Source organism: Podarcis vaucheri (assembly GCF_965113315.1).
Source record: "Podarcis vaucheri genome assembly, chromosome: 1".
Classification (NCBI taxonomy): domain Eukaryota; kingdom Metazoa; phylum Chordata; class Lepidosauria; order Squamata; family Lacertidae; genus Podarcis; species Podarcis vaucheri.
In genome coordinates this window covers 88817877-88845876 of record NC_138759.1, presented here as the reverse complement: position 1 = coordinate 88845876, position 28000 = coordinate 88817877, and the positions used below count along the sequence as shown (strand labels likewise).

At 47.4% G+C, this 28000-nt stretch overlaps 1 protein-coding gene across 1 annotated transcript; it reads left to right on the top strand.

Moving 5' to 3' along the window:
- The first annotated feature begins 1 nt into the window (after nt 1).
- On the top strand, nt 2-27353 carry CTDSP1 (CTD small phosphatase 1). Its single transcript, XM_082202403.1, has 7 exons — nt 2-204; nt 14911-15059; nt 17325-17426; nt 18576-18632; nt 20083-20175; nt 20781-20966; nt 21854-27353. The coding sequence occupies exons 1-7, from the start codon at nt 138-140 to the stop codon at nt 21980-21982; spliced, it is 783 nt and encodes a 260-aa protein (XP_082058529.1). The 5' UTR covers nt 2-137; the 3' UTR covers nt 21983-27353.
- The last annotated feature ends 647 nt before the right edge of the window (nt 27354-28000 follow it).

Below are 28000 nucleotides of genomic sequence, written 5' to 3'. Positions count from 1 at the left end.
CCCCGCCACCAAAAAAAAATACCCCACCACCTCAACAACAATCTGTTAACTCCTGGAAAATTCCTCAAAGCGGCGGAGACACAATTGGAAGGAGGGAAGAGAGAGGAAGAGAGAGAGCGCCCTGCCCTTCTGGTCTAATGGACAGCGGGTCCATTATCACCCAGGTTAGCAAGGAAGAGGTGAACACGCCTCTGCAGGAGAAAGGTAAAGAGACCCGCGCGAACTGCCCTCCCCGAGGGGCAGAGGTCAAAGACGGGGCCGGGAGGGCATCTTCTCGGTGCCCACCTCCAGATCGCCAAGAAACGGGGCTGGGGGCCACTTGTTCCCATAACGCGCCACCTCTTCAGCTTGACAGATCGGTGACAAGGGAGCTTAGGATCGCCTTGCGCGCGTCTATAAGCGGGTGTAGCGGGGTGTTGAGGGAGCCTGCGCGCCCTTCTCGGACGAGCAAATCAATCCACGCCGGCCTCAGGTTCCGGTGGCAGGAAAAGAAGAGTGGCCAAGCCGCTTTTCTGGCGACGCGCGCTGCCTCCGGCTGCGCCCCCCCCCCCCCGGTCTCCCCATTCTCTTGCGCGGATATATCGATCCACAGTGCAACGCCCTGGTGCGTGGTCGGCCCAAGAGGCAGGAAACCTGTCCGATTTGTTGCGTCCAGTCCACCTCTGCGCCCTGGACACGGAGGCACCGAGGTAGCGAGCGCGGCGCGTTGCACACGTGTATGTGTTGTCTGTGTGTATTGGCTCTCGAAATCACCGCCTCGCCCCGTGGGGTTGGAGGGTGCCCTGAAATGCTGGATTGGCGCAGTAGCTACTTCGAGTTTTTATTTCCTTAAGGGCTTTGTGGGGTGAGGAGAAAAACTGGTTGTGTTTTTTTGGCGGGGTCCTACTTCCCTTCCCTTTTATATTCTGGATCCTATAGCTTTCCTTCCCCCCACCCCGATTTCCTCACTGTGTGTGGCATTATTGAGCGAAGAGGAAGCTGGGCTTCGGCAACAGGCTTCATTAGGGAGGCGTATAAGGTATCCTCTTATTGATTTTTTACAAACAACAAAAAAAACCCCACACCCTATATCCTGGATGCATCTCCCTCCATCTTTCCCTTTGCGTGTTATGGGGCAGTTGTTGCTTTAGAGGATTTTAAAGCGAAAGTGCGTTTTTCACCGGTGAGGTTTTTTTGGTTCAGCTGTTTGCTGCTATGGGAGATTTTGAGCAGGGGAAAGCCCCCTTTGAGCAGGTGTGGGGCGGGCTGCACCCAGATTTGTGCCAGGTGTTAGTAAACACACGTCTGTAGGAGGAGTCTTGTTTGATGGCGCCAGAGATGTTAGATAGGGAGCTGTTCCCAATTCAACATTATTTCAGGATTGAGACTCAGGGTGGCTCTCTCTAACTTCCTGGAGATCCAGAGATTTTGCCTGACTTACCAGCAAGAGCAGCACTTTCTTGACCCTGGGTGTTAGCTTACACCTCCCTTTTTCCATTCTAGGTGAGGCACACGTGGGCTCACTAGATAGGCGACTATGAAGGAGTTGCTCTGATAGGGCTGAGGAAAGATGCCATTCCTAGCACCCTCTCTCGGTGCTGGGTGAGTTGTAAACATTGCTGGTGGAAGGTGGGGGGAGTGGAATAGCCCAAGATGGTGTGAGTGTGGTGTGGTGTTTTGCTAGTTGCTTTTAGCTTTTCTCCCACTGCTTCCTGGTGATCTTGGCTCTGTCGGAAAGGAAGCTGGCTGGCAAGGTTAAGAAATCCTGAGGCCTTTTCACTAAGAAATTGGGGCATTTCTTGGGTCAGATGTGTTGGTGGCGGGTGAGAAAGGGGATGCTGCTCCCCCATGCTCATGTGCCCACTTGGACCCATCTGCTTTCGGCCATCTTTAAAAACACAACAGCAAAAACGCCTTCTGGCTGCAGGCAGGTGGGGTGAGTTGGGTAGAGCCAATGCCATTTAGTAGAGAGTGCTGAGAGGTGGGCCAGTGAGCTGACCTTGGTGCAAGACAACATTTGTTCTGAATGGGGGAGGCACAGGAATTTCTCTTGGGCTACTAAGATATCTGACAGCGGGTAGTGGTGGTGCAGAAAAGGGTCTGCAGGAACTTGTAACTCCCTCAGCCAACTTTTGACCCAAACAATCACATATTAAAGCCCCACTAGTGGCTCAGTAAACGTCTTGTTTATGCTGTTTGCCTGCAGCTCCCAAAATGAGTGGGGGGGTGTGATTATGTACTTGGTAAAGGTTAAGGGACCCTTGATCATTAGGTTCAGTCGTGGCCCACTCTGGGGTTGTGGTGCTCATCTCGCTTTATTGGCCGAGGGAGCTGGTATACACATGTGGCCAGCATGACAAAGCCGCTTCTGGCAAACCAGAGCAGCGCATGGAAACACCGTTTACCTTCCCACCGGAGCGGTACCTATTTATCTACTTGCACTTTGATGTGCTTTCAAACTGCTAGGTTGGCAGGAACAGGGACCGAGCAATGGGAGCTCACCCTGTCACGGGGATTCGAACCGCCGACCTTCTGATTGGCATGTACTTGGTAGGGGATGATAAATGGCTGGTGTTGTGTGTATGGTTTGATGGGTGAGAGGTTGGGCATGAGCAGGCCTGTGTGACAGGGTTCTGGGGTGCTATCAGCCTTCCTTTTCATTGGTGATATTTTGCAAACTCTCTGTCTGAAGCAAGAAGGTAAAGCCTAAAGCTGGCGGTTTATGCACAACAGGGATGGAACAGAAAAATGCACCCTGGAAGACATGTATTTGTGGGATAGTTTATGGTAATTGCAGGTTGGGAGACTGCTGTGGTGCTCAGGTCTTGTTTGCAGGCTTCCTATAGGTTTCTGGTTGGCCACTGGGAGAAGATGAGATGGGCTTTTGGACTGATGCACCTAGGCTCTTCTCGTGTTAACTGTTCTGAGCAGGCAACCAAAATGAGGGCTTTATCTTGCCACTATATGTGGCTGCCAGTTGTGTTTAGCTTGGGCCACACTACAATCTGTGAGGTACTGAGTCCTAGCACTGTAGCTGCCGTATACTGAGTTAAACCACTGGTCCATTTGGCTCAATGGTGTGTTTACAGGGGTGGTCAACGTGGTCCCCTCTGAATATTGGTGGATCCTTAAACATTCATCACACCAGCCTGCATGACCATTGGTCAGGGCTGATGGGAGTTGTAGTCCAAAAACATATGGAGGGCATCATTTTGGCTACCCTAGGTCTACACTGTCTAGCAACAGTCCCAGAATTTCAGAAAGAGATTTTCTCCAGCCTTTTTTTGAGAGGTCAAGGGTTGAATCTGAACTCTCTCTGATGCAAAACATGCCTTCTGCCCTTGAGCTGTTCTTCTTCCCTAAAAGATTGCCCATGAACCTGATGTGGAACAAAACAAAGAGAAGGAAGAGGCTGTAGCTCAGTGATAGAGCATCTGCTTTGCATACAAAAGGTTGCAGGTTGAATCCCCAGCATCTCCACGTAGGGCTGGGAATCCCCACAAGGCTGGGAGAGCCACTGCCAGTCAGTGTAGACAATGCTGAGTTAGATGGGCCAATGGTCTAACTCAGTATAGAGCAACTTCCTAGATTCAATTCCTGGCATAGAATCAGAGAACCATAGAATTGTAAGGTTGGGACACCGAGGGTCATCTAGTCCAGTTCTGAATCTCAGCTAAAGCATCCTTGACAAACGGCCACTCAGCCTCTGCTTAAAAGCCTCCAGTGAAGGAGAGTCCACCACTTTCTGAGGGAGTCCATTGCACTGTCAAACATTTCTTACTGTCAGAAAGTTCTTCCTGATGTTTAGTTCGAATCTCCTTTCTTGAAACTTGAAGCCATTGGTTCGGGTTCTATCCTCCAGAGCAGGAGAAAACAAGTTTGCTCCATCTTCCAAGTGAAAGACTTTTAGATATTTGAAGATTGCTGTCATATATCCTCTCAGTTTCTTCTTATCCAGGCTAAACATACCCAGTTCCCTCAACTGTTCCTCATAAGGCTTGCTTTCCAGACCCTTGATCATCTTGGTCACCCTCCTCTGCACATGTTCCAGCTTGTCAATATATGCTTCCTAAACGTGGTGCCCAGAATTGGACACAGTATTCCAGGTGTGGTTTGATCAAGGCAGAATGAAGTGGTACTATTACTTCCCTTGATCTGGATGCTATACATCTGTTGATGCAGCCTGAAATTGCATTAGCTTTCTTTGCTGCTGCATCACAACGTTGACTCCTGTTAAGCTTGTGGTCTACTAAGACCACCTTTTCACATGTAGTACTGGCAAGCAAAGTGTCCCCCATCTTATATTTGTGCAGCTGGTTTTTCCTGCCCAAGTGTAGAAGCTTACATTTGTTCTTACTGAAATTCATTTTTATTAGTTTTGGCCTAGTTCTCCCATCTGTTAAGATCATACTGAATCATGATTCTGTCTTTTGCAACATTAGCTAACCCCAGTTTGGTGTCGTCTGCAAATTTGATGAGCATCCCCTCAATTCCTTCATCCAAGTCATTTATAAAGATGTTGAACAACAACCGGCTCAGGACAAAACCCTGCGGCACCCCACTTGTCACTTTTTCCAGGATGACGAGGAACCATTCGTGAGCAGTATTTGGGTTCGGGCAGTCAACCAGCTACAAATCCACCTAACAGTTACCTCATCCAGCCCACATTTTACCAGCTTCTCCAGTTAAAAGAGTAGCGGAGAGCAGGTGGTTCCAGAGGCCCTGGAGAGCTGTTCCCAGTTAAAGTGTGCAGTACTGGTCCTGTATGAAGCAGTGTCCTGCAGAGTCATGTCTAGACACAGGATCTTCAGTAAAGGGCTCAAAGGATGGTTCTGCTTCCAGTGCAGACACTGCTGGTGGCAGATGGTATGTGTGTTAATTCACTTCCAGATAGCCCAAACGTTCTTTATTTAAAAGCTTTGCCCTATTTTAGAGGATTGGCTGTAAATCTAAATGTCATATGAACACAGAATATAGCAGACTTCTCTTATTGCCCACATACAGTCCCCTTGTTCTTGAATCTGGACCTGCCAATGCGATTCTGGTTTCCAAAAGTGCCACACGAAGTCTGTAGTAATGAGATCAGAGGAGACGCCCAAGAGGCCACACTGTCATCCAAGCGGAGCTGGCTGCGTTTTGTGAGTGGAACAGTAGCTGACCAAAGAGACTCTTTTTGTGGGTTGCCCCTTAAGGAGCCTGTTCCAAAGCGGGGGGTGTCCAGTGGCGGAGCTTCATGCTCTGGCACAGGGGGTGGAGAGCAGGCGGGGGCGGGGCTGGGGGCGTCCTGGGGGTGTGGCGCCCAGCACGGGCAGGGGGGACAGCAGCGATGGCACCCCACTAGGATTGCGCTGCCGGGGGCGGTGCGCTCCCCCCGCACCCCTCTTCCTCCCCTAGTGTTTGTCTGTCTCTCGTTCTCTCTCTCTCTCTGTGTATGTGTGTTTTAAAAAGTACTTTATGAATTTTAATGGGGAAGTGCCCATGTTTGTAACTCCCACTCAATTCCTGTTCTGTTTCCTCTTGCTTGACCAGAAAGTTGTTTAATGCCCAGTTCTGTCTCCCACCTTCTCTAAAAGGTGATTAATCATTCAGTACAGCTCTTTTACCTGCTTTTCTGTAGGCTCCATAAGTCATTCTCTTCCTGTGTCTCAGCCAACTTTCAAGCCTCTGGGTGAGCTTCTGTAGCCTCTCTTCCCACACCACACAAATCTAGCTCTCCTGTGCTGTTGCACTGCAGGCTGAGCAGCAAGTCAGGAAGTCCCCAGTTTGAGTCTGGCCTCTGCCACAAAGTCACTAGAGGGCCTTTGGGAAAGGCCTCTCAGCCCCTCAGGGTCTCTCCCTACCTGCAACAGTGAATAGCATAATACTGAATTAACCTTGCAGGGGTGCTGAAAGGGTTACAACTGAGCAGAGCATGTGACGTACGTTGAAAGCGCTATGTTAAATATTATTTTAATAAATTATCAGATGGGGTGGAGGAAGCTGCTCTTAACCTTCCACCATGATATGCTAGTTTATCTCATGCCATTTTAAATGTGAAAGGGCATTAAGCTACAAGCTCCTCATCTACATTCTGAAGCAAGCACCCCAGAGTCCCACCACCTCAGTCTGCAGCTTCATTCCACGCAAAGTGTGTAAGGATAATAATAACCTGTGAGCAGCCCTGAGACCCGCGAGTATAGGGTTGTACATAAATTCAACAAATAACAACAACAACCCTCCCGCTAAGTACTAATGTCCTAGGCAAGTTGATGTTGGAACCCTTAACTGATTGAATTAACCTCCCTGTCTCAGCCCAACCTGCAGAAGATGATTATCTGCACAGTGGCAGATTTCACTGAGAGTGTGCCATTTTTCCAGCCCCAAAGTCCAATATGGAAAAAATAGAAATGTTGTTGGGAGATACGTGATAATGCAGCGGTTGGCATACTATGTATGGGCATTTCCCAGCTCGGTACATGGCAGATGTTTGGGACTATGGCCCCATCAGTCCCAATCAGCATGTCCATGTTGAGCCCAAGGCTGATGGGGGTGGTATGTCAAAACACCTAGAGCAGGTATAGGCAACCTAAGACCTATGGGCCAGATGCAGCCCAATCGCCTTCTCAATCCGGCCCACGGACGGTCCGGGAATCAGCATGTTTTTACATGAGTAGAATGTGTCCTTTTATTTAAAATGCATCTCTGGGTTATTTGTGGGGCATAGGAATTAGTTCATTATTATTTTTTCAAAATATAACCGGCCCACCACGTGGTCTGAGGGACAGTGGACCGGCCCCCTGCTGAAAAAGGTTGCTGACCCCTGATCTAGAGGGCATCAGGTTGAGGAGGGCTGGCTAAGACAGAGAGTTCAGCATTCTTCTAGGTCTGTTTAGGTCCGAGTTGAAGAACCTGAGGTCCAGCTCCGAGGCCCTTCTGGTGAAGATACAGGGAATCAGGCAGAGGGCCTTCTCGGTAGTTCTGTGTACCCTGTGGCAAACCCTCCCATCAGATGTCAGAGATAAACAATTACATGACTTTTTGCAGACATCTGAAGGCAGCTCTGTTTCAGGAAGCTTTTAATGTTTGATATTTTGGTGCGTTCTTTGATATCCTGTCCAAAGTGGCTGGGGTACAATAATATTATTATCATTATCATTACTTATGAACCTATGGATATTACCAGACTACAGCTCACACAGTCACTCACCATTGGTTGTGTTGGCCAAGGCTGAAGTCCTACACAGTGTCAGAAAAGTACTGTACTTGGTTGGGCAAGGCTGCTGTATTTCTAAGCCCAAAGTATAACTTTCACTTTTGTTTACCAGAGCATTGAAGGTTTCTGTTTCCATTAAAGTGAAGGAATGTGTTTTCTCTCTCTCTCTCTCTCTCTCTCTCTCTCTCTCTCTCTCTGTGTGTGTGTGTGTGTGTGTGTGGCTGTGTCTCTCTGTCTCTTCTTCAAAATATAGCAAATAGCAGAAGCACAATTTTATGTGCTGTTTACTAAATAGTAGTAAGTGCTTCTCACATTCTCAAAGTAGTACATTTTGTATTTCATAATTCAGTTCATTAGTATGGCAAATATTTCCCTTTCCCCACAATATACTACCCCTACCTGCCACCACTGTCATGCCTTCCAAATCTTCAGATGCTTTGTATCTCTGATTGGGATGGCCAGGGCTTTGTCCTGGACTTGGACTCTCGTAGGGTAACTCCTATCCCCTTGATCATGGTAATTTGGTCTCCTCCTCCTTTCTCAAGCCAACCAGGTCAAGTGATGGGCTGGGGGAAGGACGTGTGTCCTTGAAGGGACCTTTTCAAGGGTCATGCATGCTTATGTGAGGCAGAAAAGTGGTCAAAAGGCAGTTGCTTCTCTCTATCTTAAGCTGCCTTTGCCAACCTCATTCCAGGGCTGGCTGGGGGTGATGGGAATTGTAGTCCAAAACATCTGGAAGGAACTGGGCTGGCAAAGGATTAAATGATCTTCCAGACTTGTTTACATCTAGCCACTCTCTGATTATTGCATTCCAGGGAAAATGATATATGCACCTCCTTCTATGGGGATTTTTATTAAGAATCTGGATCAGTGCCTTTCAGGCACAGTATAATTGTAGGGGCGATTGCCTAAGGCCAAGGAATTGAACTGGATAACACCCAAGATTACTATCAATTTTATTGATAGTAATGAACAGTTAATAGGTGCAATGGTCCATGTGGGTATCTGCAAAGCAACCAAATGGACAGTGCTCCATGCGATAAACCTTTTGTAAGCCTCCACACAGATTGCATGGGTTAAAAACTTAGAGGTCTGCCACACAAGGAGTTGCTTTTAGAAATTATTTTCATCCTTCATTTCTTTTTTAAAAAAAGAAGATATTCCACTTTTTCTCCAAGCTTGAGGTGACACACATGGTTTTCCTACTCCCCATTTCACCCTCACAACAAGCCTGTGACGTCAGATAGTCTGAGAGCTAGGGATTGGCCCAAGGTCAATTAGAACCCTGGTCTCCCAGGTCCTAGTCCAGTATTCTAACCGGTACACCACACTGGGTCTCGGCTTATGACATGCCACTCCACTCACACGAATTGCATCGTATATAAATGGAGTCTTTGTTGCTTAGGGAAAATTTGCAGACCACCTGGGTACATGGTGGACTGTTGGGAGTGGCTCTGCTCATTGGCACACAGTGGTCAGCAGGATACCCTGCACAGTTTTTTGTTTGTGCGCCCAGCACTGTGAGATGAGAACTGAATACGAGACTCATTCTCACATTCATAGCTCAGCATTGTCTACACTGACAGGCAGTGGGTGTCCAGGATTTCAGACAATAATTTTTTAACATTTGAGGTGGCTAAAGGCAAACTGCTATTCCATCTGACTCATACTGAAGGTGGGAATGATAATATTGCCCTGCCTTACAGGGCTGTTGTGAGAATTACTTAGAGGGTTTGTTTGAAACCCTTTGAAAACTTGAAGTATGCTATTAAAATATTTAGTACCACTATTATTAGACATAAGCAGAGCAGCAGGAATCTTGTGAGGCATCAACAAACTCCACATTCCTGTGAGTCTTTCAGCACTCTTTAATCTCATCCCTCAGTAATTCAGCCTTTTGGTTTCCCAAATGTCACAAATGACAAACTCAAGATTTTGTTCACCAGCACGTCCAAGGACTTGACTGTCACCCAGAATATTGAGAGAGTGAGACTCTTTTATTTTCCCAATTTAATAAGTAGCAAAGGAGAGAGACTCTCTATACATCCATTAAATAACACTGGCACTTTCTTTCTTTCTTTCTTTCTTTCTTTCTTTCTTTCTTTCTTTCTCTCTCTCTCTCTCTCTCTCTCTCTCTCTCTCTCTCACACACACACACACACACACACACACTGCTTCTCTACCCTGCTAAGAATTCTGACTGTGGAGCATGAATTCTCAGGGTTCCTTGACGGAATGGTTGCTGCAGTGGAGTGGTCAGAGGCCTAGTAAGCTGGATCCATTTGCTTATTGATTTATTTATAAGATTTCTTACCCTGCCCTTCAGCATAAGGTGGTACGTTACAACAATTGAACGTACAATTATAAATAAATAAATTCAATGATAAAACACAGCTTGTTGGGCCAGAAACTGGGCTTGCCTGCTTTTATGTCTGAAGTGTAAATGATAAAGATTTTGTTTTCTTTCGAGTGCACAGGCTTTTGTCTTCTAAGGAATCATTATGGTCACCTGCTTTGCGTTCTGCTCTTAATGGGATATTGCTTTAGATCTGCATAATTTGACATAGTTCTCTGTGGCGGTGCCACCTTTTCTTTTGATTTCTTCCCCCCCAGAAACAAATTTGTGACATCTGCTGAAAAGAGTGGCCATGAGCCAGATGTGGAACAACAAAAACAAAACGAAGAGAGGAAAGGGGCTGTAGCTCAGGAGTGGAGCACCAGGCTTGCATTCAGAAGGTCCCAGTGTCAATCAGTGTAGACAATGCTACTCTAGATGGACCAGTGATCTCACTCTGTATGAAGCAGCTTCCTATGCATCATTTTGTTATCCTGCCTAGGGAAACTCAATGTATAGCATCCACACCATCCTCTTACAATAGCAGTATTCTGGTTTGCATTGGAAAATCAGAAGTGATTTCTCCCTGATGATTTTTTATTTTTATTTTTTTGGTAAGGATCAGATGTTACAGCAGATTCTGAGTTGGGATGTTGTTTCTCAACCAGGATGGCAGGCCGTGGGGAGGCGGTGGAGCTGTGCTTTTCTTTTTGCGGGGTGTGTGTGACTGTTTCACAAGTGTCTGGCCAGTGACTGACACATTGCCTTGCATTTATGCTTCAGCAGCTGCTCAGTATTCAGGCTTTGAAGCCCCAGCAAATATTCAGGTGGTGTTTTGTATTCATGTTACGCGTCCCAGGTCTCTCTTTTTCCTTTCTTTTTTAAAAGGCTGCATAGGTGGTTAGCTGAAACTGCTTTACTCGGCCTTCTGGTTTAAATACAGAAATGTGCTTTTAACAAAAATTCCCCAACAGCAGGGGCTAAAAAGGTTGTGCTGTTTCCTTCCGGTTGCCCTTGACAGTAAAAAGAACAACAACCGTGTTGTTGCGAAAATGAGGACCAAACAGGAAGAGGGATAGCCCTCCCCCTTGCTGCATATTTACAATGTATATCTGCCAACCAAAGAACATGGTGTACCTAATAAAATATGCCAAATGCAGGGATGGTGATTAAGTATACAAGACAAACAGTTCTCGAGATTGCAAATACGCTGGCATAGGAACAATGTGTCACCTCTGGATCAACATGTCCAATATTGCCATTCTGCCTTCTGACATCTCGCTGCTTGTGCTGAAACACCATTTGCATAACCTGCAAACTACAAGTGGGCATTAATGCATAAGTCACTAGGGTAGCCTGATGCTGTTCTTCCCCTACTGCTGTTCTTTCTGTATTTCTGTACTCCCCCCCCCCCAGTTAAAGACACTTGCTGCAACTGAACCTAAAGCCAAACCTCATGCATATGTGCCCCCACTGCTTTATGGGATTTAGGTGGCAGGCCGCTACTCTGCACACAGGTTTGCTGCTTTTCAGGGGTGCCAACCTGTGCCAAAGATTGAGGGGCCCAGATCACGCGCACGACACCATGCACGTAACGGTCAACCAGAGGGCGGAGCTGAATGCAGTAGCCGGCAGCTCCTCCTCTCTCACACTTGGCAGCCAGACCTTGAAGCTACGCTTGGCACCGCACTCGGCCTCCTCTGTCTCCTGACATTTGGGAACATTGGGGGGATTCTAGCCCCCCCCAAAAAAAAAATTATTGGAGAGGCCAAAAGAGCTCAACCCCCTGGAGTTTGTGCCCCTGCTGCTTTTACATCCGTTTTGGCCCTCACTGTGGTGGTAAACCTGCAACTGAACTGTGCTCCATTAGCGTGCACATGGGAGCTAATATACAGTGGTACCTCAAGTTAAGTACTTAATTCGTTCCGGAGATCCATACTTAACCTGAAACTGTTCTTAACCTGAAGTACCACTTTAGCTAATGGGGCCTCCTGCCGCTGCTGTGCCGCCGGAGCACGATTTCTGTTCTCATCCGGAAGCAAAGTTCTTAACTTGAAGCACTATTTCTGGGTTAGCGGAGTCTGTAACCTGAAGCGTATGTAACCTGAGGTACCACTGTAACTTGAAAGCAAATCAATCAATCAATCAATCATTGTGCCTGGAAAGCTAGCTTGTCTGAGAGAAGTGTAGGCTGGAACTCTTCACCTTGACATTTAGTTGTCTTTCTGGACATATATTTCCACACACACACACACACACACACACACACACACACAAAGAGAGGAACGCTTAGTCATGTAAGCCTCTACCTACAGCCTGAAGTGGTACATCTCTGCACCCCAGCTGCATCCCCTCAGTGAGAGCTCTGAGATGCAGAGAAGCAATACCCTTTTCCTCCTTCACACATGAAAGATAATGTATGTGAGCGCAACCAGCAAGAGATAAAACTGCAAGACGTGTGTTACCTCTGGCTAGTCCTTCCCTCCATTTTTTGTTTGTGCACATCAATTTATGACCTTACTCGCTAAAAGAGCTCCGCACATCATCTTACATGCAGCAACGTAGGGCCGACGGCAACTCTAGATATCTGAAGCCATGTCTTGTGCAGGTTCTTGGTTCTCTGATCTTGCAGGATTTGAAAGGTTGTCCCCCTCTTTGCCTACACTTCGCCCGCTTGCACCCTCTTCAACCTCTCCCTCATGGCTACTGACTAATTTTTGGAGAATACCTGTTTTTGTTTTTCACATGGTGTTGAGGCAGTCGTTCAAAGTAAAGGCAGAGGAACCCACCTTGACGCAGGGTTGCATGAGCCTTCATTGCGGCTTCCATATAGCTGGCTAAATAGCTGGTTCAGATGCCAGTTCTGCCCTTGTCCATCCAGCTCAGATTTCTTCCCCACTGATGACCATAAGAAGAGCCCTCCTGAATCAGGCCAACAGCCCATCTAATCCAGCATCCTCTTCCCACAGTGGCCAACCAGGTGCCTATGGAAAGCCCACAAGCAGGACATCTCTCCCTGCTTGTGATTCCCAGCAACTGGAATTCGGAGGGCAATACTGCCTCTTGACACTAAAGGCAGAACATAGCTATTGGGACTAGCAGCCCACAGTCCTCCAGGATCTCAAGCCAAGGGGACCCTTTCCCATCACCTGCTGCTGCCTCTTTTCATTATAAAACCGAAGGTGACAATAATTGAGCCCAGGACCTTCTACACTCAAGGCAGGTGCCCTGCCAGTGAGCTATGGCTCTTCCGTTGCATCTTGGATGTTTCCGGAATAGCAAGAGCTCTGTTGGTTGGGACTGGCAGAATTGGGGACCTGGAACAGCAGGGAGCTGAAAAGGCAGCGCCTGCAGAGATGGGGATTGCAGGAGGGCCTGCCAACTCCCCGCCCCCTTGCCTGGCTGGCTTCCTTGGCCGCTCGCTCCCACAGCTTTGGTGCCTCAAGATCCAGGCCGTTCCAAGAGGAGAATCTCATTATCTGGGGCCCGGATTATGGAGTGGGAGCTGCTCACAAGCAAAGGGATTAGATGTGAAAGTGAATTTAATCCAAAACCTTGGCAATGGCATGTGATTAAAAACTCCTCAAGTACTCCAGGTACCTGGAGCATGTGTGTGACTGGAGAGAGACTGGCAGGTGGCAGGAAAAGCGAGACCATATTTCCCATCTGCCTAGACCCAGAAGAGGATGTTTGTGTGAGAAGTAGGAAGAGAAGATGGAGTGGTTTGTGTGTTTTGTTGTTGTTGTTCTGATAGGCAAAAGGAAGGGGCCCCTGCAGTACATCTGTTCCATTGAAAATGCCAAAACCTTGGAAATAATAGCAAATATTTGAATCCTGGCAGGTCTTTTACCAGGTAGGGTTTGAGCCTTTTTAGTTGGTTTGTTCCTTCACTGCCCATCCCACCCGCAAACCCTCCTCCCTTACCTAGATGGTATCAATATCCCACCCGGGAGTCCCTCTGGTCCAGCATCCTGTTCTCACAGTGGCCAGCCAGATGCCTGGGGGAAGAAGCCCTCAAGCAGAAACCGGGCGCAAGAGCCTCTCCCCTCTTGTGGTTTCCAGCATGCAGCATGCTTGCCTCTGGTTGTGGAGGCAGAGCATAGCCATCGTGGCTAGTAGCCATCAAGAGCCTTCTCCACAAATTTGCCTAATCCTCTTTCAAATCCATCTAAGTTGGCGGCTATCGCTGCTTCCTGAGGAGTGAGTTCCATAGTTTAACTGTTCTCTCTGTGAAGCAGTGCTTTATTTTATGTGTCCTGAATCTTCCATAGTTCATCTTCACTGGATGTCTATGAGGTGTCGGATGACGAGAGAGAGTGCACAAAACTCTTCTTGGTCTGCTTTCTCCACACCGTACATAATTTTGTAGTTCTCTGTTGTCACCTTTTCTCTAACCCAAAAGTCTCCAAATGCTTCAACCTTTCCTCATGCTCCATGCCCTCGATCATTTCAGCTGCCCTTTTTTGAACCTTTTCAAATTCTCTGCACTCCGTTTGGAGGTGACACAACCTGAACTGGATGCAGTATTCCAAGTGCGGTTGGATTTCTACCATGGCATTATGATACTGGCACTTTTGTTTTCCTTTCCTAGTGCTCCCTAGCATGAAATTCACCTTTTCCTCAGCTGCTTTCATCCATTGACCATTCTGGTTCAGGGCTGATGGGAGTTTTGGAGTCACATCTGGAGGGCTGCAAGCTCCCCATCTGTGTCAGAGCAGTTGGCCTGGCTATATTTGGCACCTCCCGCCTTCCATCTTCCTCTCTAATCGGCCAGATGCATGGACCTCTCTAGCTGACAGAACTGTGGCCTGCTTTTGGTGATGGGTTGATTTGGATGTCTTCCAAGGACCTGTGGCTGATTCTACTTCCCATGGTTTATTCTTTTCTCTCTCAGAATGGCAAGTGTACGTTCTTGGCCATGTGCAGGAAGCCACAGCCAGTACTGGTTCCATGGCAGATGTGTCCTTCTCATACACACGGTTGAAAACACACCTGCCCTGTGCACGTGCAAAGTGTTTATTTGGTGTGCACCTTAAAACTACGACCCACAAAGGGGAGGGAAAGCAAATATCCCTTGGGCCAGGAAGCTCTTGTTGTTAGCGCCCCCTGTTGAGATTTTAAGACACTTGCAGGAGTTTTCCAACTGTGTTTAGGGCACTTCTGCAAAGAGCCAAAGGGATAAGATGGACAAAGTGCAGAGTATATTCAACAGTGACCCAATCTGTACCATGTCTCACCTGCAAGATTGAGTCTTATGAACAGGGCTGTGGAAAAATACCTCTGAAGCAGCCAGGCCTGGGAGCGGGGAGAATAAAGACGAGGGTTTGACAAGACAGCACTCCCTTCTTATTTATACTTATCTCTGTTCCCCCCCCTTCATCCCCCTCCCCTCCTTCTCGTGCAGGTGCTCAGAACCCATCACCTTCCAAGAAGCCCAGGAACCGCAGCATCTTCCAGTCCCTCTTCTGCTGCCTTTGCCATGACAACTCGGAGCCTATCCCTGTCAACAACAACGCCCCACTCCTGGTGGAGGAAAATGGATCGGTGCCCAAGGTAGGCTGCAGCTGGCTGGCAGATCACTTGCTTGAAATGACCAAGGGAAGGGTTAAGTATCTAGTGGGGCAGGCCAGGGCTGGTTTCTTGGGCGAATTGACATTTTAGACTTTTGCTGGATCTACTTTGGGGGAGGGGTGTGTGTGTGTGTGTGTGTGTGTGTGTGTGTGTGTGTGTGTTTAACCACAACCCCAAGATCTACCAACCAAAGCTGGGTGCAAAAGACAGCTTTGGAATTAAAAAGCAGGGGGCCTTTGAGCCTAGGAATTAGTTTTCAGCACCAGAAGTGAACGGACCTCATAGCCCTTTCACCCAAAAGTTAGTTTCTGGTTAGCTTCCTTCGTTTTAGCAGCCTAATTTAGATGTTGCCATTTTGCTGTTCTCGCTGATAAACATTTGGGGAGTAAGAACCCTTGTCAATCCTCTGCAGATGACCCAAAGATCTACCATTCAACCCTCATCTGCCTTCTGATCACCCCTCCCTTAGGGCAGCAAACTTGGTTGATTACAGGAGTTCCAAGATTTTACAAAAAGGAACATTGCCTCCCTTTCCCCTCCAACTCCCAGGCTCTGCTTCTCCCCATCCATTCATAGTTGTGATGCTTTTTTAAATTTCATTTTGGGCAAAATTCCCAAGCCTTTTGAATGGATGCAAATATTTTCAGTGTCAAAACCATTCAGGCCAGGCTGCAGCTAGGAGAGTGCTTAGAAATCTTAATGGGCTTGGTCATGTGGCAAGATGAAGCCCCTGCGCACCTCACAAGAGACTTGGAGTGCACATTACAGATCATTTAATATGCATTAGTTACCCTTTTCCACACATTAACTGGCCTCTCGTCCTTGCAGCGAGGGCACTTGCATTCTACAGAGGCAAGGTTTCCACCTTGGTACCCCAGGCATCGGGGCAATAGACCTTTACATTTTCCTTTGCTGTAGGAGCTGAGGCCGGCTGAGCTCCTCTCCCCCATTTCCACCCCCCTGCTGGCCCTGTCACATGCCCTCTGCACTCCCTTGCTGAGCTCAGCAGGACCTCCAATGTGCCACATGACAGGTAAGGGAGAGGGGGGCAGGTGACAGGATGGGGGGAGAAGGAAATGGATGAGAGCCCCAGATGCAGCTGCCTTGAATTAAAAAAAAGGAGAAGCAAGAAAAGTGTGTGTGTGTGTGTGTGTGTGTGTGTGTGTGTGTGTAGGGCTAATGATTAAGAAATGCAGAGCTCTCCAGTTACACAAACACTGTGCAGACATTTTATAAATATGGAGTAGGAAAACAGACAAATAACCGATGAACCACCCCCAAAGGAATAAACACAATTTTCTGCATGTGAAACAAGCAACATTTGGTGGCTCTCTTAGGCAAATCCACGACTAGCTTTTGTCTGTTTTTAATCTTTGTAGTGCTCTGATGTTTTAAGGATTCTTAACTATTGGTACAACATGGAGCTTTTGCATTTATAGAATCATGGTATTTGGAAGGAGCTCCAAGGGTCATCTAGTCTAACCTCCTGCAATGCAGGAATCACCGCTAAAGAATCCCTAGCATATGGCCATCCAACCTCTGTTTAAAAACCTCTAATGGTTAAGTACCCCCTTGGTTAAGTACTATTTAAGCCCTCTTCTTGTTTGTTCTTTCCAGGTTTGTTGCTGGGTTAGATTTCCTCTTTTCATGAAGCCGGGGGCCTAAACACATGGCAGGCTGCTTGGCTTAGGTTGCCAACCAAGTTAGGAAGAGCACTGGGGGCTTTGTTAGCCCAGCGCTGCTGAGCTACCAACTCCTTTCAAACAGGTAGTCAAAAGTCCAGTGGATTGTATACTAGACGAGCATCTTGATCCTTGTCACTAGTGCCCTCTGGTGCCCAGTTGTGTAATTGCAAATGTCTGTGCTTTGTTTCAGAGCAGATCCTACTCCCACCCCAATGTCACCCCAACGCAGTTCCTCCTCCTCCTCAAAGTAGAATTTGTAACTGCAGGTTCACAAGATGGGGAATGGATTAGAGATTTTTTTAAAAAAGATGCTCCAGTCCCCAGTCCCTTTATCTTGGTGCTACCTTGGACTTCATCATTGCTTTCCAGGAGAACTGTGCCCGAGGTCTTTATACCAGCCACAGCATCCCTAAATACTGATTTGAAGACTTGGGAGTCAGCACAGGTTCTGAGCCCACCATCTCCACTGCCCTGCTAGATGCCAGCTTCCCTTACAGCATGACTCTGTGCCCTACACTCCTCCTCACAATATTTTCTCCTGTGTGTGTATGTGCTTCTGCAGGCTACTGTCAAATACCTCCTGCCAGAAACCAAGCCTCAAGATTCCAGCAAAATCTGTGTGGTCATTGACCTGGATGAGACATTGGTACATAGCTCCTTTAAGGTTAGTCCTTTCTCAACTGTTTTGCACACAAACACCCCACTGCCTGCTCTAGCCTTTGTTGACTCTCCATCCAGACAGCTTTATTTATAAATTTTAAGAGAATTTATAATCCACATCCCCACTATTTGGAAATCAAGGAGGTTCACATGATTATCCTCTCCTTAGTGCAGAATCCAAGACACTTTTAACTCCTGCCTCCGTCCCTTTAATGACTAGCGCACGCGCCCCCCTTCCTCCGCTTCCCAAGTTTGGGAATAAAATCCAGAGGTGTCACTCCCACCTTTCTCTTCCCTAATCCAATATTTTCATCCTTCTGGACCAGAGCTAGGTGAAGCACCTACAGAATGTGTAGCTCCATTTCTCAGTTTGCTCATCCTGAGTTGCACCACATTTTAAGTGCATTTCTACCTAGCTGTCTTTAGTTTCATGATATAACCAGGCTGCACAATTTGATATTTCCCAGGTAATGGAATCTGCCGTGCAGGTTTGCAAAATCTGGAGGGATTTTTTTTTTTTTTTGCCATTACCTATTCTCCTACCATGACAACATTTTAAAAAATGTAATAGTTTCTCTTTGTTGTAAGCCACCTTTTGTTATTGGGTAGCATATAAATCCTGGAAGTAAAGGCCTCTGGATTCCTTTCCTGGCAAACCCAAGAGCCCTGGTTGTGCTTTGCCCAGAAACAGCCCTCGCTACACCGTATGGACCTTGTGCTGCCTTTCAGCTGCTGGTTAACCAGCTGCCACCAGCTCTTCTGGAGCAGTGGGTAAGGCAGTGGTGCAGAACCTGTCCCTCCAGATGCTGCCAGACTCCCACCACTGCTGACCATTAGCTCTGCAGGCCAGGAGAAGGCTCCATTTACCACTCTGTAAGAGAGGAGCCATCTTCAGTTCCTGCTGCCAAAGATGTGTGCTAGTGCCAGTTGCCCTGAGAGACGGTGGCAGGCGGAGAGGAAGTACAGTGTGAGGGAGCAAAATGGCTCACTTGCAGGAAGCACCAAAGTCTAGAGATGGCCTTGTTGCAGAAACCTAATCTTATATGATGGGAGAGTACGGCTATGAGAATCAACCCTGGTAGTGGGGAAGATGTGAAGAGCAGAGGAAGCCAGCAGAGGAGGTTTAACTTCCCAACTCTCTGTCCCTTCCCAGCCGGTGAACAATGCAGATTTCATCATCCCAGTGGAGATTGACGGGGTCATGCACCAGGTATGGATGCTGCCGGGAGAGCCTAATGGGTAAAAAGAGGGGTTCTGGTATTGGCAGTGCTATTCTCAAAAGGGGGTTGCTGCATTTCATAGCTGATGTTAAATTGTCATAGGTGACTATGAGGTAGTCGCTGGTATGCAGCGCTCAGGAAAAGGAAGGAAACCGCTTGGGGGTCAGTTGTGGTGGAGGATGGGGCTGAGCTTTTGCACCCCTTTCGTTCATGTTTGCCATCCCTACTTAGAAAGGCGGTGGCCAGGTTCAAGTAATCCAGGATAGGCTGTGAATACTGCAGTCAGCCTGTTCTCGATTACTTGGCCTTGGAGGCAGCCAGCAGCACCAGCCAGGATGGATACTACAGCTCCGTACCATCAGCCTTTGAAGAGGAACTTAACCACTGAAGACACTTTTCAGGTGCTTTGAATGGTTCCTGGGTGATCTAGACCAGCCATACCATTTTATATCACACACGTTGTGTCTCAGAGGGGACATCTAACCATGGAGTGCTGCATGTTGAAATGTAGGAAGTAAAGGAGCCTCTTGTTCTGATGTACCAAGTTGCCCATGCATGGGAGCCAGCCCCAGGATACTGGGTGGAATCAGGATACTAGATGAAAAGTCATAGAGTATCTTGTCTTGGGATGTGTGAGATCCTAGAGTTGGATTCCAAAGGCTAACAAGGACCTCTAGAGCCAATCTTTCATGTAGGCCTGGATAAACTATCCTTCACAGAAGTTTCTCCAACCTGTATTCCTTTCTGATGTTCACAAGCCATCTTGATAGTTCGCATCAGTTGCCAACCTGTCCTCAAATACTAAAAACTAATATTAAATCTGTGTTGTATCCTCCTTTTCCAAATTCTACCCACTGAAGCTTTGGAGACTGGCTGTTTTTTGTCGCACTTGCAGCCAGACATATGTGTTTTGGACTCAGGCGTCTGTACCTGAACAGCCGCATGCTGCGGTTGAGTCATAGCTTAGGGGACAGAGCACCTGAAGCATGGGGAGTCCCCACCCAGTCTTCCTGGCTAGCAAATACCACGGGTACCATGTTGATCTTCTCTTCAGCAGGTTTAGGTTGAGCATCAACCCCAAGAGTGGAAGAGTGCATGATGGGTTCACTCCCCATCATTTCCAGTCTGAAAGGATAATGTGACAAACAACCCACTCCCCAAGCCACTGCCAGTCAGAGTATGGAGCACTGGGCTCAATGGTATGAGAGGCACCTTCCTAAATCTCTGTGTGCTCCTTGGGCAACTTGTTCCACTAGCCAGTCTCTTCTTCCACTCTTGGGGTTGATGCTTAATCTAAACCTGCTGAAGAGAAGAACAACATGGTACCCATGGTATTCACTAGCCAGGAAGACTGGATGGGGACTCCCCATGCTTCAGCTAGCTAGTGAGCGGATCTGTGCCCTGCGTCCCCACCTCCATACTCTCCCTTCCCCTCCCCAGGTGTATGTCCTGAAGCGACCGCATGTGGATGAGTTTCTACGACGGATGGGTGAGCTCTTCGAGTGTGTGCTCTTCACTGCTAGTCTGGCAAAGGTGAGATTCTCCTCCTCCCACCTCCACACTGGAAAGGGTGATTGTTGACTTCAGACTCTTCCCCTGCTCCTACCACACTCAGATAGTGGGCTCATTGGGGAAACTTGAGGCACTGGGAAGAAAAAGCAAGCTGCATTGGGCAGGCAAGCACTGATTTTTCTTCTGCAGTGGATTGTCGAACAGAAATACAGAGCCCTTCATCCCTACTGTAAACTGGAGTAGAGAGGGTTAGCCTCCTATCCAGGATTAGAGCTGGATTAAGTCGTCAGGAGAGGACAACTTTTTAAAGTGAGTGCATTGCAATAAAGCATTTGGAGGAGCTTGAATGTAAAACATGAGCACTCCGAGGAAAGGGTTTGCAGTGATTCTTTTCCTCTAACCTAGCCCCCGTTCTTCTACCTGGGCAAGGGAAACTGGCCGAGAACCCAGGGAATACGCACACTTACCTGCTGGGATGGGAGAAATGGAAATCTAATCATCAGAGGAAGATGATGTGGGCTTCCGTGGATGCAAGTGGAGCAGTTCCATCCTGTCCCATCCCTTGCAATAGGCACGCACACACCTGAGTGTGGTCAAACTGACTCTCCTTCTCCTCCCAACCCCAGTATGCAGACCCCGTGGCTGACCTGCTGGATAAGTGGGGAGCCTTCCGTGCCCGCCTCTTCCGCGAGTCGTGCGTCTTCCACCGTGGAAACTACGTCAAGGACCTCAGCCGCCTGGGCCGTGACCTGACGCGGATCATCATAGTGGACAATTCGCCTGCTTCTTATGTCTTCCACCCAGATAATGCTGTAAGTGGCCAGGTAGCCATCAGCTTCCTGGCTTTTGCTGAGAATGCGGAGCGGAAGGAGGGGGTTGTGTAGGCAGAAAACAAACAAAAAAAAAGCTGTACAGGCTCACTTTCTCCACCCTGCTGCACAGAGCTGTATGCTAGAGCAAAGCTTAAAATATACAGGTGGAGAACAGAGCAAGGGGGGACCTCAGTGCGATGGTCACATGCCCATTCTTTGGGATGACCTCTCGCACTTCGCTGCAGCGCTCTCCCTTTTCCTCTTCACCAAGCTGCTTCCGTCCAGCTCTTTTGGACTACAACTCTCATTGGCTGCGGCCAATGGGAGTTGGATTACTAGGATCACCGTATTTATTCAATTTATATCCCACCCTTCCTCCCACAGGAGCCCAGGGTAGCAAACACACCTGTAATAACTTCACTGAAAAGAATTTTAAAAATAGCTAAGAACAACCACACACTCTCAGCCAGCGGTTGCCGGAAGCAGCATATTTCAGACATCAAATGCCTGGGGTAAACAGGGATGTTTTAAAATTGCTCCAGAAAGAGCTGGAGGGGGCCAGGTTGGCAAAAGCAGCACTACAAAATTCCCCTTACACTTGGGCAAACACAGTTTATGCAGAGCTGCCTCAACAAAAGGCTGAGGGAGACTCTGTGTGTCTGGGCTGCTCTTGCACTAGGCTGGCATTCTTCCATTCCCACAATGCACCGTGATGGGGAGAGTGGGGCTCTGCCTCCTGGTCTTGGCCCCACTGTTCCCACTGTTTGCACACTGTGGCAGCCGGAGCACTGTTCTGGGCTCAAAGCACGCCTGCCTACAACTCATTATCATTGTTGTATGCATTACGTACTTGCCTCCTAACCGCTTCCCTTCTCCCACCGTGGCAGGTGCCTGTGGCTTCATGGTTTGACAACATGGCTGACACGGAGCTCCTGGACCTGCTGCCGTTCTTTGAGAGACTCAGCAAAGTGGACGACGTCTATACAGTGCTAAAGCAGCACCGGACTAGCAGCTAGTGACCGCAGGGGAGCTTTGGGCAGGGGAGAGGAGAGGAGGGGCGTTTGCCCGTCTCAGCTGCTTCCCTTTCATTGAGCAGGACAGCCTGCTCCTTCCCTCAGCCTAGCCCCTGGCAGCCTCAACGCACAGTGCAGAGCACAAGAAACCCTGCAGGGGGCGTCATCAGAGAGCGCTTGTTTCCGTGGTGCAGCAGGACAGGACCCCTCTCTCTCAGTGTCCGAGTGTGACCTTCATCTCCAGAGAGAGGAAACCCCTTTCGACGCTGTGTTTTTAACGGTTTGCCCCCTTGAATAATGGGCTGAGGAGACTAGGACCTCAGCCCAGTTTTCCCTGCCCCTCTCATACCAAGTGGGACCAAACCTGTGGTCCTTTCTCCTCTAATCAAGGGGGGGAAACCAGAACCCTACCCCATTCCCCTGCCACCAGGTCGGGGGTGCTACACAAGAACCGGTCCCAGGTACCCACTGCATCTCGCCACTGTTTGCATCTTCTCCTCCTGTTTCTTTATTAGGTGTTGAGGCCTAGGTTTCTGGGCTGATAAGTGTCCCAGCTCTGTTTGTGGTGGTGGCGGCCACTGACTTGACTGGAGGCAGGGAGAGACCCCAGGTGGGAAGTATCTGAGAGAAGTTGGGATGGGGAGACGAAAGAGAACAGGCAGGACTCAGGATAAAGCGCGGGCTGGAAAGATGTGGGGAAATACAAAGTGGATTGAACATTTAGAGGGACTCTGTTGCATCTTGTCAAAGAGAGAGGACATTTCTGCTTCAGAAAGACAGGCAAAGCTGGTGGGTTTCGGCTGAACGTTTGAGGGGTCCTAAACTGGATGCAGCTTATTTGCCATTGTTGAATAAGTTTTCTCCTTTGGGGTGCATACTGGATTGGAGTTGTTTCTCCCTCCCCTTGGTGGAGAAAATCCTGATTTGGAGAGGAAAATCCCAAGTTTTACTTAACTTTTTGGAACTGGTAGCAACCCAACAGAGGGGGAAAAGAGATACTTGAGGAGCGAGAGGGAAGAAATTGGTGTGTTTGGGGAGGAGAGAAGCTTTTCTCTGCTGAGACGCAAGATAAAATTAGCTCTGTCAGTTTTGTCAACAGGGCCCTGTGACAGGTGCCTTGAGAGGGGAGGGAGTGACCAATCCAGTGGTTATACCAGCCCCAGATCGCCTGCCTTAACCCCATCCTTCATTCTATCTGGAGAGAATGCCTGAAGCTGTGATTTCTTGGAGCAAGAGAAAGATGGTTCACAATATCAATCGCTAGTAGAGAAGGGGGTCAGAGATGAGAGATGGGTTTGTGAAGATGGCTGAGAGGAAAGTAAGCGCTGCTGGTTGATCTGTGCTAGGGAGGAAGGCCGCCACCTTGAACAATCAGGTTTGACCCAGAATAAATTCTTCAAAGACTCTGAGGCTTAAGAGTGTGGGTTGGTGACACTGACCTGCAGTACCCATGTATGACTCACTCCAGTTGTCCTCCTTCATGCTTTTCTATATTCTACGCCAGCCCTGAGCTTTTCTTCCTTCAGCCTCTGGCTTTTCCAAGGCCTATTCTTCAGCTCCTTCAACTCAGCCCTTCCTGTGACCATAAATCACATATGCATAGGCCATACAGGGAAAGGAGTCAATCTCTTTCTCTGCCGCTGTGGGTTTATTTGTTTTCCTCTTATGCTGTAGTGCCTTCAAACCTGACAAGGCATTGAGGTGCAACTCTTGCCTTTGGGCTGTGGTTGGAATTCTCCTCCTGGACTTTTGAGGCATGTGGGGGAAATTGTGCCTTTTGGAAGTGATGGACCTGTTGGTATCCTAAAGAGACAAGAGTGGATGGACGCACAATGCTAGGTTGTGCTGGCGGCTGGCGCCTCTGTTTCCAATGCTTTGCCGACAGTCCAGCCACTTCAAGTTCCCAAAGGTGGTTTTGGCCAAAATCAAGCTGGCCGTTCCTTCCCTTTGAACCATATTTCCCCCCACTTTGCCCAGCAGCTTTGAAAGCCTGTTTTTTAAAAGGAAAGAGAATCTTTAAGTCAGAGTAGAATTGCCTTGGTCCTCTGCCAATCTGTTCTGCAAGATAATGGATTTGCCTTGGTTTCTTTCCAGTGCCACTCTGAATTTGCCTTAAAATGTTTTTTGGATACAAGAAAACCTTGTGCCTTTTTTTTTTACTATTGTTCTTGGCTGTTTTGTTAAGAAAGGACATGATGCCAGGGCTCTTCAGAGCCTCAGCCCATTCAGGATGGAATGTTTCAGGAATGGGGCAGGATTTGGCTCTCAGTAGCAGCTCCTGGAGTAGCCCGTTGAGTCAGAGCAAAGCGCCATGCTGAACCTCACTGCCAGGGTGCAAGCAAGCAGTCCTTTGCATCAAACTATGACCTTCTATTAAAATCTTACTAAATTGCTGTTGTAACATAGTGGAAGTACCTCATCACTGCCAGATTGGACATTATGGGGGATACTGGATGCTTAGAAACCTTTGAGCATGGGGTGGCATTCATTAACACAGCAGCTGGGAACCTCTGCCCTTCCAAATGCTGTTGGACTTCAATTCCCACCAGCCCTGGCCAATGGTCAAGGTAGATGGGAGTTGCAGTCCAGCAACAATTGGAGGGCCGTTCCTGCTTCTGGCAGCTACTGCAGGTGTGGGGAGACTTTGCCCCTCTAGATGTTGCTGAACTACAACCCCCAGCATCCCTGGCCACTGGCCATGCTTGCAGCAGCTGGAAGGCCAAAGCTTCCCCACACCTGAACTGCTGCTGGATTTATCCCTCTGGAATGTGTAATGTTTAGTATTGCCAAATTTAAAACCAAGCAATGAGAGCAGGCAGGAGGGAAATATCTTATCAGAAAAAGTTTCTTGTGTATAAACTTTTTTTTCAGTGGAACAGTAAAAACTACCACAACACACACATACACCTCCGCTCTCCATTGAAATCCCAAGCGTTCCCTAGAAAGAAAATGTTCTTAAACAAAAAAAAATCCCTCCTTTTTCTTTCCTTTTTGTTGCTTGCATATTTGTAGCGTTTATGCCAGTAGAATGCAGGATATCCATTATCCATCGTCGTTCCTTGGGATGCCTGAGGAAGGTTGCAGGTTCTTACATGAAAAGCTCTGATTTGCACCTCCTAGGCTCACGGATGGATCAAAACAGCTCCCCACAGCCCTTCTTTGAATGTGCAGCACAGTTCTCTCAGCATTTTAAATGTATAAATAGGTATTTTGAGAGAAAATGCACATTTAAATATGTATTTAAATAGTTAACTTTCAAATGACTTTTTTATTTAAATGCAAGGGTAAAATCATGCCAAAGTGGCACAAAACAAAATAGAGAAGATTCCTAGGCATAATATCTTTTAATCTAATCTGTACCAAACTCAAGTGAAATTAACAACAAAGAATTTGGTGGTACCTTAGGTGCTAACACTTTGTTGTTTTTACAGCAACAGTCTCTTTGTGTGCAAACCACTCTTGGGGCTGTGGGGAATTGCAGCTGTAACCGAGTGCACCCTTTCTTGAGAGACATGTTCCATTTAATACAGTGGGCCTTGCCTCTGATTAAACTTCCATGGAGTTGCTCTGCAAGTCTCTTTCTTTTTGCCTCTGAGTTGAAGTTGCCACAAAGACCAGTCTGCTCTACCCAGTGCTCTCCCATTGGAGTAGCTACATTTGGCCAAGTTTGTACCATCCGAATTGCATCAAATTCCACTGGCCTCTCCAGTCTCTTGCAGTGTGGTATGGCAGAAACTCTTCATCCTTCTGCACAGAACATTCAGCAGTTGTTCTAGTCTGGCAGTGTTGAGGTGCTCTTTTGCTCGAGGCCGTGAGTCACTCATGATCTGCAATGCCCAACAGACAAAATCCTCCTAGTCTGACTTTCATCCAGACAAGCCCTCTGTGTGGGGAGTTGCCCTGTGCACCCCCGCAGGAAAAAAAAACATATTTTAATTTTTTTACAGAATGTGGAAAGAAGAATTTTAACTGGGCACATTTTTAGATTATATAAATATGTATAATGTGTATATATTTTAGGAAAAATGGAAAATAAAAAACAATGAAGTGGGATGGGGGGGGAGGGAAACCATCTGAGGATTTTTATAGCTGTATTTTTAACAACGTTCCTGGGAGATGGCGATTGTTTTTGTGTGGTTGGTTGCCATTATTCTTGGTGTAAAAGGTGCGAGTGATCTTTGCCCATGAGTGGACACCTCTGTCAGAGAGTATGCTCCCCCTTCTCCAAACGCCTGCCGATTTCCCCTTCCTCATTTTTAACACATCAATAAGCTCAGCATTCATTAAGCTTAGTTTGCCAGTAGTTAGGATAAGACACTTATTCCACCTTTAATTTGTTTTTCCACCTGCATCAGATTATGGAAGATCCAAACCTGTTCACATCTCCTTTTCCCTGTTTCGCTACAGACACATTCTCTGTTTCTGTCCATCCACCTCTACCCCCTTCTCACTGGATGCTAGCTATTTACACCAAAAATGATACTTGCGGAGGTAGTAGCTAGCAAGCCCATCCTTACAGGGGAATGGCTTTTGCTCAAGAGTGAAGCTATTCTCCTTTTTTCCATTAAATTGCACCCCTCTCTCCTCTCATTTATTTTCTTCGCAGCAAAGGAGAGAGAGTAGAAGAGTACTGGGGAACCTGAAGCCCTCCAGGCATTTCTGGACTCCGACTCCCATCATTCCTGACCATCGGCAGTACTGGCTGGGGCCAATGGGAGTTGGAGTCCAGCAAGAGAGAGTCACAGGTTCCTCATGCCCAGGGCAGAGATTCAGTGACAGCAGGCAAGTTTAACGCAGTATTAGGGAAACTCCATGCTTTATTGGGAAAAGTAAAAGCTGATAACCTTTTCAGTGCCGACCTGGAAACTACAAAGAGCCACAAGTTTTCAGCTAGCCATATCACTGCAACTATGGCTCGTTTTGCCCTCTTGAGTTTTCTGGGGTGACAGAGAAAGTTGTCCCTTCAGATTCTCACGCCACAAGCATCTTCTTGAAGCTATGCCTTGCTGCCCTCTGGAAGGTCATTAATGCAGGTTGGCAAGGGGTAGAATGTGGCCCCTCAGATGTTGCTAGACTACAACTCCCATCATTCCTGGCTATTGGCTGAGGCTGATGGTAATTGGAGTCCAACAGGTTTCCCCATCCCTGCCTAGCTCCTCCCCCCCACGAGCGATTGCCTTTGGAGGAGGAGATGGAGATCCTCTCCACTCACACCTGTTTAGACTCATGCTGTGTATCTTCTGTTGACTACAAGCTGATCTTTTTTAACAAATGGAAGAGAGAGTGTAAGAAAATCACAATTCCAGATCAAAAGTGCCTTTTTGTGTGATTCAAACTGTAAAATAATCTTTAAAGAAAAAAAATTACAAACTCATGAGAACAGCTTCTTGTTTTTTTTCTGTGTAACCTAAAGCATAAGCTGTTGTTTCTTTGCTGATCATGGGTGATAAGAAGAAATGCAATACAGGTAAGGGAATTTCATTTTATTAGTGCAATAGTCCTTAAAACAGGATTATGATTTAGGGTTGTTATGGTTACTGTCTAATTTATATGTCGCTTACTTGTCAAAAGGGCTTCTGAGCAGTTTGAAAGTATAAAGCCAGTTATGAAGGTTTGTTTCCTCACACTTGAACATTCGTTGGCCAACTATTCCCTCCACATTTGAATACTGGAAGCCCTCTGAGAAACTAAGAACACACAGACAGGGTCTAAATTGGCTGTGGCAGGATGAGAAAGATCTTTGGGTCATATTTGGAATATGTCTGGAATTCATCTTGAGTGCTCAGCAGCAAAAAATGGCAAATTATACGTTAGGAATTTTTAGAAAAGGGGTTGAAAATGAAAAAGGCAGGATCGTCAGTATCTTTATATAAGCCTGTAGTGTGGCTGCATTTGCAATGTTGTGCAAAGTCACCTCATCTTTTAAAAATCTCTCATTATAATTGGAAAATATGCACAGAAGAGCAACAAGAATGAAAAAGTTGCCAGACAGTGAGAAATCAAATAAAATGAATGACATAT